The sequence below is a fragment of the Neoarius graeffei genome, chromosome 5 (genome assembly GCF_027579695.1).
Source record: "Neoarius graeffei isolate fNeoGra1 chromosome 5, fNeoGra1.pri, whole genome shotgun sequence".
Classification (NCBI taxonomy): Eukaryota; Metazoa; Chordata; class Actinopteri; order Siluriformes; family Ariidae; genus Neoarius; species Neoarius graeffei.
The window spans coordinates 36,975,841-36,991,323 of NC_083573.1; the positions used below are offsets into that span (position 1 = coordinate 36,975,841).

General features: G+C 37.5%; 1 protein-coding gene across 1 annotated transcript; it reads left to right on the forward strand.

Annotated features, from left to right (window-relative positions):
- Positions 1-344: 344 nt before the first annotated feature.
- On the forward strand, positions 345-13,831 carry ceacam1 (CEA cell adhesion molecule 1). Its single transcript, XM_060921596.1, has 9 exons — positions 345-440; positions 3,841-4,140; positions 5,279-5,554; positions 6,616-6,879; positions 7,005-7,262; positions 10,033-10,284; positions 11,341-11,616; positions 12,711-12,941; positions 13,121-13,831. Exons 1-9 carry the CDS (start codon positions 386-388, stop codon positions 13,213-13,215), a joined length of 2,007 nt encoding a protein of 668 aa, XP_060777579.1. The 5' UTR covers positions 345-385; the 3' UTR covers positions 13,216-13,831.
- Positions 13,832-15,483: the final 1,652 nt, after the last annotated feature.

The window sequence follows — 15,483 nt, forward strand, 5'->3', positions numbered from 1 at the left end:
ACACTTGTTATATTGTCTCATTTCTGTTTTATCCCTATGACCATTGTGAGTCTTTGCAATATTTTTGTCATTCAGTGCAAGGTCAAAATCCTGAATTGTGATTGCTAGAGAGTATTGGTGACCAATGATCAGGTACCAATTTGCAGTAAAGCCAAAACACCTTGCAGTCCCAAGTGTGTGTGTGTGTGTGTGTGTGTGTGTGTGTGCGCGCGCGCGCAAGGTATTGCACAGTACCTTTGTAACAACTATGCAAATATTTGCTGATGTATTTTCTGTATACACACAGGTAGCAGTCATTTTTAACACCACAGTAACCCTGACACACAGTCTTCATATGAACTATAACGGAGAGAGTAAGGAACCTTTTCTAAATCGGAGTTCCAAAATGGAGTCTAAATGTTTCTGTTGCTTTACCTTTATCATCACACTCTACATAACAGGTATTTCAATCATTAATATTCTAATATGTATTGGTTGTGTTCTAGCTATTATGTATTATTTCAAAATGTATGTTGCTTATATTTTGGGGCTGTTTTATCATACCCATTCAAATCCTTTATTTTCTAAGCACTACAATAATGAATTTATCACACTTGCTTTATCTTTCTTATACTTAAACCCTTGGCAAACAAAAGTAAAAACAAATGTTCTTATAAAACATTATGGGGTTTTGTTGTTGTTTGTTTTGCTTTAACAGAATTCTCAAGACTTTTGTATTACAGCAAGTTAAATCATTTTAAAGTTATTTCTCTTCCTATTAGTAGTTTTAAAGTAAATTTGCGCAGGTACAAATCTCATATACATATGGACGGAATGGAAGAACATGAATTTTTCATGTGCATAATGACCTTTTTTTTCTTCCAAACCTAATGTCATAGACATATAGGTGACCTTATTAAACTGTAATTCTTGTAAAGGCCTTCGTCCCTTACTTTGTTTTATCAGTGGCTGTTCTTCATCAGGTCTAAGAAGGTTGCTCAGGGCTTCCTCTTTCCTTCCTTCTTTCTTTCTTTACTTTATTTATGGGTGGCACAGTGGTGTAGTGGTTAACACTGTCGCCTCACAGGAAGAAGGCTCTGGGTTTGAGCCCAGCGGCTGACAGGGGTCCTTTCGGTGTGGAGTTCGCATGTTCTCCCCATGTCTGTGTGGGTTTCCTCTGGGTGCTCCGGTTTCCCCCACAGTCCAAAGATATGCGATTAGGTTAACATGGGGCGGCCTTGGCTTGAAGTGCCCTTGAGCAAGGCACCTAACCCCCAACTGCTCCCCGGGCGCGATAGTATAGCTGTGTGTGTGCATGCGTATATTCACTGCTTCAGTTAAATTCAGAAGATGAATTTCACTGTGCTTGAGTGTGCTTGTGACAAATAAAACCTTCATCTTCTATTTATTTATTTATTTATTTATTTAAGCTTATTGCAGAAAGTAGCCACTAAATGTAAACGTAATAGGATGATTCTCTCTTTTTTTAATGTTGAATGTTCTATTTGTGTGCTAATTCTTAGTCTTGACAAGATATGTATCCTCATTCTAAGCCAGGGTTTAGAAACATTACAGAGAACAAAAAAACTATATTTTTTTTTTACAGAACATAATCAAAAATACAAATAATATCACTCTAAATTAATCCAGAGTGAGAATGTTGACAATTATTCACATTATTTTTTATCATTTCAACAAGTATTGGCTTGGTCCAGAATTAGTTCAGAATTCATAGTCCAGAACATCCTGCACGCAGCTACAGAAAGATATGACATTACATAGCTGCTATGGTGATTTTTTTTTTCTTAATTGAAGATGAGACAACAGCAAGATAATCTGTGTAGAAAGGTTTTGGTTTTTTTTTTCATACTATTCTGCAAGCAAAAAAAAAATCACACTGCAATGTAGAAGGATGAAAATGATCTGAAATTAATATATATTTTTGGTTAAATGTAGAATATGGTTCTAGTTATAACCTCTATTCCTTTAAATAGACTAGGCTATCATACGTAAAGTTTATTAGTAACTGTTTTTTTATTTCATTCTAACTGGTAAGGAAAGACTAGGGTGTGGCTCTTGGGAACAGAAAAACAAATCCCTGCTCCAAACCAATGATTCAGTCCAACTCCCCAAAGTGTGAGGCCCATTAATACTGTATATAGTAAATACCAGCATTTTCATTCGAACTTGATTTGTAATACAATAAAACATTTTATGTTTTGTTCGAATCCTTCACAGTGTAAATTGGCATGTTAACACCATATCTCTAGATATATTTTAACAGTAACTGACATACATTAAGACCTGATGTTCACTGTGATGGATGCTTATTTTAACAAAAGTCATCAGGAAATGACGTATTCCCCCTGGCCCCCACATGAAACCCCACTCCAAACTGTCCTAAGTTGAATTGGTTGCCATGGAAATATGGAAAAAAAAATACAAATCACAGAAATCCCAAAATGTCAAATGGCACAACTCCTCTAGTCACTTAACATAACTGTCAGGTTTCGTGAAAAAATTCCTAATAGTTTTTGAGTTATGCTCCGGAAACTAAAATATTTACAGACGGACGAACAGAGCAAGGGCTATATCCCCCCGCATTATATGCCAGGGGAATAAAAAGTTATTCGTCATTTGTTTGTACAAGTTGTATTTTGCTATTTGAAATATGCAGTACATGTGCTGAAATATATGTGTGTGTGCTTTAAAATGAAGTCAGAAAAGTGCCTATGAAACCACAGATTTGTATTCAACACAAATCTGTAGGCCTAATATTCTAATTACAATAAACTATCTGTTATAGATTATCTAAAATCCACATTTGTCATATGAATGAGTAACAGTGAAGGAAATAAAACAGCCTATATAAAACGTCGCTATCACTGTTTAATAAAGGTGCTGTACACTGAATGGTGACACTTTTTATGTTCTACTCTAATAAACTTTTTGTAGACATATATGATGGTGGGGTAACCATTTTTGGAGTACCTTTCTCATGTCTTCCAAGTGTAATCTCATCTCATCTCATTATCTCTAGCCACTTTATCCTTCTACAGGGTCGCAGGCAAGCTGGAGCCTATCCCAGCTGACTACGGGCGAAAGGCGGGGTACACCCTGGACAAGTCGCCAGGTCATCACAGGGCTGACACATAGACACAGACAACCATTCACACTCACATTCACACCTATGGTCAATTTAGAGTCACCAGTTAACCTAACCTGCATGTCTTTGGACTGTGGGGGAAACCGGAGCACCCGGAGGAAACCCACGCGGACACGGGGAGAACATGCAAACTCCGCACAGAAAGGCCCTTGCCGGCCGCGGGGCTCGAACCTGGACCTTCTTGCTGTGAGGCGACAGCGCTAACCACTACACCACCGTGCCGCCCCGTAGACTTTTTTGTTAGGAAAAAAAAATGTGAGGGAGAAATACACTCTGTATAATATTCCTGAGCTTCTGTGAGTAAATATGAGAATTTTCCTATGTCATACGACAGCTCAGATAATCAAATGTCATCATGCTCCATGTTCCGCCATGAAAAAAGTCCAACTACACTGTGATGGGTAGGAGCCACAGCTAATCAGGAGAAACAGAGTGAGAGAAAATGTCACAGTGTGAGAATGTAAACAAAGCAAATGGGAATAAGAACCTGATATTATGCTATAAGAGGAAAAAGCCAGCTTCCAATCCAATATTCCAAAATCTTCTGGAGCAAGTAGCTTGTGATAGCATTTTTCTCCCACAGTTAGCCAGATTTAAAAAGTTTAACTATCCACTGGAAAACATCATTGCAAACCTGGGAAAGCAACTTTGCTATTGTTTTAGCCAATAATATACCTAAAAATGTCCTCTTTCAGGTGTCTCCTCTGAGGGTCTGACTGCATCTCCGAATTGTCCAGCTGTCGGAGATAACGTCACTCTTACTTTCACTTCTCAGAAGAATATCACTTCTGGTGTTTGGTTGTTAGATGGGAAGGTCCTGGTATTCTTTTACCCACCTAATGTTATAATGACTGACGTTAACAAAGAGCGACTGCATTTCAACTCATCCACAAGTCAGCTCATTCTGTATTCAGTACAAGTGAATGACTCTGGTAACTATGTACTGCAAAGCATGCAACCACTTGCAAAAGCAGAAATTAGCCTGTCTGTTCAAGGTGAGTTTCCAAACACCCACAATCACAGACATTTTACTAATAATTTCTATTTAATATACTTGGAAAATGTTTCATAAAAATGGGAGGGGGGGAATAGTGTTGCCTTACTTATCAGTCTAAACATCTGCCATGTCCAAGGGGGGAAAATGTAGCTCATAATTTTAAAATTAACAGGACTGTAAAGAAAAAAAAAACTAGTAGTGAAATCAGTATTAAAGTTTAGGGCCAATCTACTAAATATGTTATAATAATAAATTACATGGGAAATGTATGAATATTTAGATTAGATTAGATTAGATTAGATTAGATTAGATTAGATTAGATTAGATTAGATTAGATTAGATTAGATTAGATTAGATTAGAACTTTATTAATCCCTTTGGGAGGGTTCCCTCAGGGAAATTAAAATTCCAGCAGCATCATTACAGGATAAACAGAGAATAGAAAATAGAGAAAACTTCTAGATATTTAAACTGCCACAAAACCAATATGTAGCAGTGTTAATTACTGTGCAAAAAATGACATTGCTAAATTAACTGTCCTGTTTTAACAACACAGTGTCACTCATTGTGGCTGGAGTTAAGCACAATTTAATGGTATAAAAATGTATTTTATATAATTGATGAGTCATTAGGTTAATTGGATTTGAAAACAGAAATATTCTATGATTATACTGTACACTTATAGGAACAAACCTGTCAGTTGCTGGAATGGTTAAGTGCATGGTTAAGGTGGGGTTCTCTCTTTCTTTCTTTTTTTTTTAATGGGCTATCTTATAGGAAATCCAACATTACACGTAATCCCTTCCTGTGTACACTTGGTGGTGTCAATGTGCCCATTCCTGTCTAATGTATTTATCAGTAACAGACATATCAGAGACCTAAACATGTATGAATGTATACCGGGAAAGATGGGAAAATATGTATACAATTTTAAGATATTTTGAGGGGCAACTGATGAACAAATTCATGTCCATAGGAAAGAATAGATCATCCATACTGAGCTAGTCTTTAAATGTATGTACAGTATGTTTTAGTCATCTTTTACTGCCCGGCATATTATATCAATGTTCAGCATAGGTTGTAAATGATAGTTTGAAACTGAAAATGTCTTTTTTTTATATTTATTCTTACTTTCAGAGCCAATCACAAATGTGTCTTTGACAGTAAGTAAGACAAATCTGGTGGAGTTTAATGATAGTGTCACCTTCAACTGCACTGTCACTGGCACACCATTAATCTTCTCATGGTATAATGGCAGCTCCGAGGTCACAAACGCAGATGTTCGATTCATTAGTGATGGAAGTAGTCTCATTATCAACAATATAACAAGATATGACAGTGGGCCTTTCAGTTGTTCTGTGAAGAATAACATCAGTGATAAAGCAAGCACATCAATTTCCCTCAATATCAGCTGTGAGTATAGCATTATTGTAAAATTTTCAGTTCCTGTCTATGATAAATCATTACTTACAACACTACACATTGAATTAACATTAGGAGCTTTATAGATTACTTGCAACCACGTGATCAAAATGTGCTACGTCATGAGCATCTACCATGATGGTGGATATACAAAGCGACTAGGATGGCAGCCGCTGAAAGCGTGTCTGTAAACAATGCTGAATTTTCTCAGTATTACCACAACTTGAATGATCGAACGAAGATTTGATACAAAGAGAAGATAGATATGTGTGGTTTTGACCTATATTATTTTAAAAAGTCAGACTTTTCTGAAGATAAGACGCTTGTACTGACCATCAAGTACGAATACAGGTCATTTCATCCAATGACCATTTCAGCCAATAGTTAAGACATTTCGTCCAAAGCCTTTTTCATACGCACTATCAATTATTTTATATTTCAGGTATTTGTTTGTTCAAAAAAAGGAGGAATTCTCAGTGGAATTTGACCAAAGCAGCTTCGACACTAAAGAGTGTACTTCTTTAGTGCTTCGCTGTGAGTCTTTAGGCAGGGAGCAGTGCTTTCGTGGGGCTTTCGTTTGCAAACACCAGAATACCTGAAATATAAAATAATTGATAGTGCATATGAAAAAGTATTTGGACGAAATGTCTTAACTATTGGACAAAATGGTCATTGGACGAAGTGTCCTGATCCCCTCGTCTCCTCTCCATACTAAGCCTCAGAGTTTCCTCGTCCTCTTTCTGAATCACAGATGGAATTCTAAAAATTCGGAACGTGCCACGGTCACGAGTACTGTTGTGACCACAACCATGTACAGCACAAAGATATGGCATAGCTAAAAGAATGCTTAAAACAGTGGAAAAACAAAGAGAGTTGCACGCACGTGAGTATGTTTTGTATGGAATGTCGCTTGACCCTGCATTCGTATATCCACCAACATGGCTGACATCCAGGTTTCTTTTTTACTTTGATGTCACTTGCAAGTCAAGGATTCTATCTTTACTCAATGGCTTCACTGTTGAATAGATGTAACTAATATTGTATTCCTCTAGATGGTCCCAGCAACCTGACAATGGAAGTTCTGCCAAAAATGATGGCATACATTTCAGGATCAAGCATCAATTTGTCCTGTTCTTGTGACTCCAAACCTGCAGCATTATTCCAGTGGCACTATAATGACAGTTCTCTTAATGTAATAAGCCCAACCTTCCAGATTACTGGTGCCACTCAGAACCAAACAGGAACTTATACCTGTATTGCCCACAACAAAGTGACTCTCAGATATGCCACAGCCACCAGCAACATCAGCATCTTAGGTGAGATTAAAAAAAAATGTAAACACAAGTAATTTTTTTCTACCTAATTATCCACTTTCCAGCCAGTACAACAGAGTGTAGATTTCACCTTTTCACTAGATTACGCTTTTTCTGTTTTTATTTAGACCCAGTATCTGCTGCTTCAATTGTGCCTGTTGGTGAGCCACCAATACTCAACAATTCATTGACCCTGATCTGTAACATCACGGGACCTGCAGACTTTGTTTATTGGAAAAAGGATGACAGCAGACTTTCTTTTTCCAACCAAAACAACACACTCACATTTAATCAGCTTGCCCTCTCTGATAATGGAAAATACCAATGTGTAGCAACCAACACTGTGAGCAATGTGACCAGCATGGCCTATGATCTAATAGTTAACTGTGAGTAACATATTTCACATTTCATTAATGTTTTCAGTCAACATCCAAGGGGATGAGTGGAAAAAGCCCTTCTGAATTATAACAGATGTTCATTTGCATTAGATCAGTAATAGATTTAATAGATTTACAGCTACTAGACTTACATTCACTGGACATTTTATTAGGAACATCTCTACACCTGTTTATTCATGCAATTATCCAGTCAGCTAATCATGTGGCAACAAAGAAAGTGTACCGACATGTGGATACAGATCATCCAACATCAGAATGAGAGGGAAAATGTGATTTCATTGGCTTTGACAGTGGCATGGTTGCTGCTGTTAGATGGGCTGGTTTGAGTATTTCAGAAACTGCTGATCTAATGGGATTTTCATGCACAGCAGTGTCAAGAGTTTACTCAGAATGGTGCATGAAAAAAAAATCCAGTCCTGTAAGCAGAAACACTTTGTTGATGTGAGAGTTCTGAGGAGAACAGACAGTACCGAGTTTCCCCAAAGCCTCTTAACACTAAGAGCATCTTAACCAGGAAAGACAGCATTCATTGTGCTGCTTGCTTGATCATTTAACGATGATCTTTGTGCTACGATACTTTTGGGAAACTTGGTGCAGACTGATTCGAGCTGACAGGAAATCTATGGTAACTCAAATAACCACTCTTAACAACTGTGATGAGTAGAAAAGCATCTCACAATGCACAACATGTAGAACCTTGAGGTGGATGGGCTACAACAAAAGACCACATTAAGTCCCACTCCTGTCCACCAAGAACAGAAGCCTGGGGTTGAACCCAAACTCAACAGTTGGAGATTTAGAAAAAAATGCCACTGTTTTTCCAGACTTCCATTCTGATGTTTGATATGAGCATCTACTGCCACGTACAGTGGTGCTTGAAAGTTTGTGAACCCTTTAGAATTTTCTATATTTCTGCATAAATATGACCTAAAACATCATCAGATTTTCACACAAGTCCTAAAAGTAGATAAAGAGACCCCAGTTAAACAAATGAGACAAAAATATTACACTTGGTCATTTATTTATTGAGGAAAATGATCCAATATTACATATCTGTGAGTGGCAAAAGTATGTGAACCTCTAGGATTAGCAGTTAATTTGAAGGTGAAATTAGAGTCAGGTGTTTTCAATCACTGGGATGACAATCAGGTGTGAGTGGGCACCCTGTTTTATTTAAAGAACAGGGATCTATCAAAGTCTGATCTTCACAACACATGTTTGTGGAAGTGTATCATGGCACGAACAAAGGAGATTTCTGAGGACCTCAGAAAAAGCCTTGTTGATGCTCATCAGGCTGGCAAAGGTTACAAAAACATCTCTAAAGAGTTTGGACTCCACCAATCCACAGTCAGACAGATTGTGTACAAATGGAGGAAATTCAAGACCATTGTTACCCTCCCCAGGATTGGTTAACCAACAAAGATCACTCCAAGAGCAAGGCGTGTAATCATCGGCGAGGTCACAAAGGACCCCAGGGTAACTTCTAAGCAACTGAAGGCCTCTCTCACATTGGTTAATGTTAATGTTCATAAGTCCACCATCAGGAGAACACTGAACAACAATGGTGTGCATGACAGGGTTACAAGGAGAAAGCCACTGCTCTCCAAAAAGAACACTGCTGCTCATCTGCAGTTTATTAAAGATCATGTGGACAAACCAGAAGGGTATTGGAAAAATGTTTTGTGGACGGATGAGACCAAAATAGAACTTTTTGGTTTAAATGAGAAGCGTTATGTTTGGAGAAAGGAAAACACTGCATTGCAGCATAAGAACCTCATCCCATCTGTGAAACATGGTGGTGGTAGTATCATGGTTTGGGCCTGTTTTGCTGCATCTGGGCCAGGACGGCTTGCCATCATTGATGGAACAATGAATTCTGAATTATACTTGCGAATTCTAAAGGAAAATGTCAGGACATCTGTCCATGAACTGAATCTCAAGAGAAGGTGGGTCATGCAGCAAGACAATGACCCAAAGCACACAAGTCATTCTACCAAAGAATGGTTAAAAAAGAATAAAGTTAATGTTTTGGAATGGCCAAGTCAAAGTCCTGACCTTAATCCAATCGAAATGTTGTGGAAGGACCTGAAGCGAGCAGTTCATGTGAGGAAACCCACCAACATCCCAGAGTTGAAGCTGTTCTGTACAGAGGAATGGGCTAAAATTCCTCCAAGCCGGTGTGCAGGACTGATCAACAGTTACTAGAAATGTTTAGTTGCAGTTATTGCTGCACAAGGGGGTCACGCCAGATACTGAAAGCAAAGGTTCACATACTTTTGCCACTCACAGATATGTAATATTGGATCATTTTCCTCAATAAATAAATGACCAAGTATAATATTTTTGTCTCATTTGTTTAACTGGGTTCTCTTTATCTACTTTTAGGACTTGTGTGAAAATCTGATGATGTTTTAGGTCATATTTATGCAGAAATGTAGAAAATTCTAAAGGGTTCACAAACTTTCAAGCACCACTGTAGTTGGCTGTTTAGTTAACTACATGAATAAGCGGGTGTACATGTGTTCCTAATACTGTAAAGTGTATGAGCTTGATGGTTTGTTGTTATGATATATAAAGCTGAGAAAACTCAAATGAGCTAAACATACTTAGAATTATTTCTTAAATGTAGGTCTGGTTTGAAATAATGTGAATTTATTTCTCTTGTTTTATATGCAGGTGCCATAATATAGTTCAGGTTAAATGTGTATCCAAGACCAATTGTGCTTAAATGTAAATTATTTTCTTCTTACTCATCTAGATGGTCCATGGTCCACTAAGATTTCTGGCCCGGACATAGCTGATGTAGGTTCTAATGTGACACTAAATTGCTCTGCTTCATCTCAACCCGCCAGTCAGTACAGCTGGTTCTTCCAAGGTTCTAAAGTGGCAGAGGGCACCGTGTATCAGGCTGACTCTCTTTCATTCAACAGCAGTGGAGAATACACTTGCCTAGCCCACAATAACATCACAGGAAGAAACAGCAGTGCTTTGTTTAACTTAACTGTCACTGGTAGGTCCTGACCTCATTTGGTTGAACCTTGGTATTCTATAAGTTATTACATTAACAGCAGGAAAACAGACACTACAGTACTATACACTGATCAGCCATAACATTATGACCACTGAGAGTTGACATGAATAACATTGATTATCTCATTACAATGGCACCTGTCAAGGGGTGGGATATATTAGGCAGCAAGAGAACAGTCAGTTCTTGAAGTTGATGTGTTGGAAGTAGAAAAAATGGGCAAACGTAAGGATCTGAGTGACTTTGACCAGGGCCAAATTGTGATGGCTAGATGACTGGGTCTGAGCATCTCCAAAATGGCACATCTTGTGGGGTGTTCCCGGTATGCAGTGGTTAGTACCTACCAAAAATTATCCAAGGAAGGACCACATGTGAACCAGCGACAGGGTCATGGGCGGCCAAGGTTCACGGATTTGCATGGGGCACAAAGGCTAGCCCATATGGTCTAATCCCACAGAAGAGCTCCTGTAGCACAAACTGCTGAAAAAGTTTATGCTGGCTAAAATAGAAAGGTATCATCATCAACTTTTTCAGCAGTTTGTGCTAGCTCTTCTGTGGAATTAGACCATGTGGGCTAGCCTTCATGCCCCATGTGAATCAGTGAGCCTTCGACACCCATGACCCTGTCACTGATTCACTGGTTGCCCTTCCTTGGACCACTTTTGGTAGGTACTAACCACTGCATACCAGGAACACCCCACAGGATGTGTCATTTTGGAGATGCTCAGACCCAGTCGTCTAGTTATCACAATTTAGTGTTTTTCAAAGTTGCTCAGATCCTTACACTTGCCCATTTTACCTTCTTCCAACACATCAACTTCAAGAACTGACTCTTCTCTTACTGCCTAATATATCCCACCCCTTGACAGGTGCCACTGTAATGAGATACTCAATGTTATTCATGTCACCTCTCAGTGGTTATAATGTTATGGCTAATTGTTATATTTTTGTGTGCTAATTTATTTTGCTGTTGTTGTTGTTTTATGATCTTTCTTATGACATTTCTATCAAACCTGTATTGTGTTGGTTTGTCTTCAGTGGGCATTACCTCAGTGAATGTGACTCCCAGTACTCTCATCCCTCTGGTCTCTGAGAATATGCAGCTCTTCTGTAATGTGACTGGCAACTTTAAAACCATTCAGTGGCTAAAAGACAACAAGCCTTTAAATACAACAGCCACAAAGTCCATTTCTATCAATGACACCACTGTAGATTTCCACCCTCTGCAGATCACTGATGATGGATTATATCAGTGCGTTGCCACAAATACTTTTCAGCCACATACGAGCCAACCATACCTGCTAAAAGTTATTTGTAAGTGAGTTTTGCCTTTATCATGGTGAATCATGTGTTATCATGCTATCATGTTGTAATATGAAGAAAGTCATTCCTGGACACTCACAAGAGTTCTTTGTTATTAAACTGAATAAGGAATACACTATATCTGTAGCATTCTGGCAAAACCAGTCAAACAGTACTGGGGCTGAATTCTGGGAAACAGACAAATTATGATGAAAAATAAGGTTTTGACCAAAATTGGGTTTTGTTCCAGAAATAAAGTTGGAAATTTCTTCATTAAGAAAACATAACTTAATGTTAGTGTATTTTGCCAAAACTATGTGGATTTTTTTTTCATTTATAACCTTGCCTTGGTTGTCTGCTTGCAAGGATTACATTAGGCACAGAGCCAGTTTAACAAACACAGTGCTAAATTCAGTTAGCATACATTCTAAAAGATCCCAAACTCTTCCTAGCTGAGTGTGATGGTTTGATGGTTGATGTTTAATGATTTGAAATCATAAGATGATTTCTTGTGATTTGGTCAAGGTTTATCTATCTGTCTGTCTGTCTGTCTGTCTGTCTGTCTATTGAAAATTATATGTCAAAGGATATAAACCTAATTAGCTGAGTTTATAATCAGATACAGGGGCCTCAGGCGTAAATACCACCAGTGACTTTTTAGTTCAGGTAATGAGACAGAGTCTGATGTGGATAATGCTGACAATCATAGTAATTACCATATTGTCATAAATCCCATTTTTCCCACTGTAAACATATAATACATTTTTTAATTAATTAGTAATTTTGTTAGGTTACAAATTTAGATGTAGGCATGCTGTCTTTCAGTGAAGTTGGACGAGAATATTTAAAATGCAATTTCACACTTGGTTTAATTTTTTGCAGTTACCACACTTGGTTTAATTTTTTTATGGTTACCACACTTGGTTTAATTTAACTCCTGGGTGAGAGAACTTATTTCAATTCAGAAAAGTTAATTTTTTTTCAGAACTATATAGTAGAAAAATTTGACACTGTAAAGCAATGTTGTTCAATCACAAGTTATGACACACTTTATTCAACTGATTCACACCTGATTTTGTGTGTGTGTGTGTGTGTGTGTTAAACAGATGGGCCACTGAACGTGACTATAACAGCTGACATCAAGGATACCACTGTTTTAATGTGCAATGCAAAGTCTCAGCCACCAAGTGTTTACCACTGGCTCTTTAACAACACTGTTATTAAAGAGGAGGCCAAGTTAGTTTTACCCCTAAAGAATTCTCTTGGTAACAACTACACCTGTGTGGCCATAAACCCCCTGACCAATGACACATCGTCTGCTTCCTATCATGTTTCAGGTGAGCAGAGTATTTCTGCAAGCTGATTTATACAGTTTAGAGAAAGTCTGAATGAAAATTAAAGACTTTGAAAATGCCTTATATTGTATGATCATAATTTATTTTGTTAATTTATTGGTAGTAAATTTGAAATTGCCTAGTGATTACTTCACCATCCTTGTTATGTTTCTCCTTCACAGAACGTAATGCAGCGGTCCCTCTTCAGAATAGCGTGTTGCTGACTTCCTTGTGTACTCTTGTTCTTACTGTATTAATGCTGATGAAGCCCTTCTGAGCTGCTAATTGATGCTTGCTAACTGACATACAAATCGACTGCATTGTGCATTCTCCTCTTCCTGAGGTGTGGCATCTTAATTTTATTTTTCACGTTCCCTCTCAGAGGAACAGATTAATACCAGATATTTAAAATCAGTCCTAATGCATCGCAATATTAAGAATATTGAACTTTGAATTCTTAGACAAGTCATACATTCTCTATGGATATACAATGATCTCTGAGGTGTGGTGGTTGTTTTGTTAGAGGCTTAAATGACGGAAAGACAGATGAATTAGAGCTGTTTTCCAGAAAATTCTCAGTGACTCCACATACCAAAATGACATGCAGAGATCTGGGTGACAACAGGACAAGTCTTGGCATATTCTTTTCTTTTTCTTTTTCAAAACCAATCAACCATCAAAATGTCATTCTTGTACCTCTATCAGTAGTGCACATTGTCAAGACAGGAAAAATGATCACTGCTTATACATCTTCTCATTTTCCATCAGAGTGTTGTGTTTATTTAAAAATTTGTACTCTCTGCAATCCTTGCACAAATTAAAGCTATACTTTTCCCTTACTTTTGTAGACAAATAATTAAACCACTGCCATGTTCTTTTTCAACCCTTTTTGTCATATACTCTTTGTACTAATACTTTATTTATTGTTACTTTTTAACTTTTACATGAATCATGCACACTTTCATTCAAACTACTTTTACATTATTACTTAATTGAGCTTATACATCATAGACAATACACAGAGACTGAATGATACTGATTTATACTTTTTAATGAGACTGGATTACATTGTGATAAAGTATAGCAAAATATCATCAGAAGGCACTTTGTGAAAACTGTACCTGTATTCTACACACAGTCTGTATACTTGTACTTCTGCATAATATAGTGCGTTAAATAAATGATTTATGGTATCGTCTGCATCTTTATTTTATAAACGTTAAGCTTTGGAATAGATCAAAGACTTGAAGAGCTTAATAAAAAGTAATACTCTATGGAGCAGAAAATGCTGAATATTGATGCCAGCCTTGCAAAGGAGCTAGAATGTGTGTTAGAAAAATGATTAAATTGGGGTACTGATGTATTTGCGTTCCTCCTTGTTTTTCACAGTTTTGAGATCCTTGCATTTTTTGTATGTCCGAATGCCTTTCTTTAAGCACAGGGCCTTTTTATCTTGACCGAGTCCATCTGAGAAAAGATGAAGAACATCAGTAATGATGACAGGAAAAAAGAGCAAGAGGGAAAGTTTCAAAGATAGAAATACATAAGTATCATCACAAAGCTGTGTGTGTGTGTGTGTGTGTGTGTGTGTGTGTGTGTGTGTGTGTGTGTGTGTGTGTGAGAGAGAGAGAGAGAGAGAATGACTTACTAAAAATATTTTGCATTCTGCATGGACACCCTCGCTGTGGCTTACTTTTCCCTAAAGACACAAGAGAATAATGAGCTCAGTTTGTACAGAATTACTGCGGGGAATACTGTAATCCACAAAATAAGCTTTTAAGGCCAGTGTCCAGCTAAATTAATATCAACAGGTAAAGTGTAAACTGTGAGTATATGTTAGTTTATGCATTACATTTGGCCACTATTCTCAGTTCCAACTTTTTTTTTATGTGCATTTGAGTCCTTCCTAATTATTCAGTTTGCTTGCACCTCAGTTTATACTGACATAGAAGTAATTATTGTAAGCTCATCAACATATATTAATTGACTGTAATTATTTAATTCATACAATGTTAACTAAAGTATTAATAATCTGGGGCATGTATAACTGGGGTAGATTTTCAAAAGAAAAATAGTAAAAATGGATTTTGAGTCATAAAGAAGACTTTATCATACACAGAAGTTTCTTTTTCCTCAGGCAGGTACTAGATCCCACACTCCTGATCCCACCTCTTCTTCTTCTTCTTTTTGTGCTTTGAAACTGTAACACTACTCACCTGTGCAGACACATAATTTTCCCCGCGGTTTGGTGGATTTGGTGTGACTGATAACATCAGCAGGTCTCATTGGGCCTCCCGAATTGGTTGCCACTGCATTATGTACAGAGTAAAAGACTCCAGTAAACCCCTTATTTCCTATTACTAAACATGCTAACTCCTGTTAAAACATGCTAATTATAAGTCAGATCATACATATTAGGTTTAGATCAATCAGAAATACTGTTATTAGTTCCTGTTTAGTTAGTTTTTCAGCATTCCATTAAAGTAGAAAAGGCATGACCAAGCAAAAACATTGTGCTACTGTTACTCAAATAATGTGTTTACTA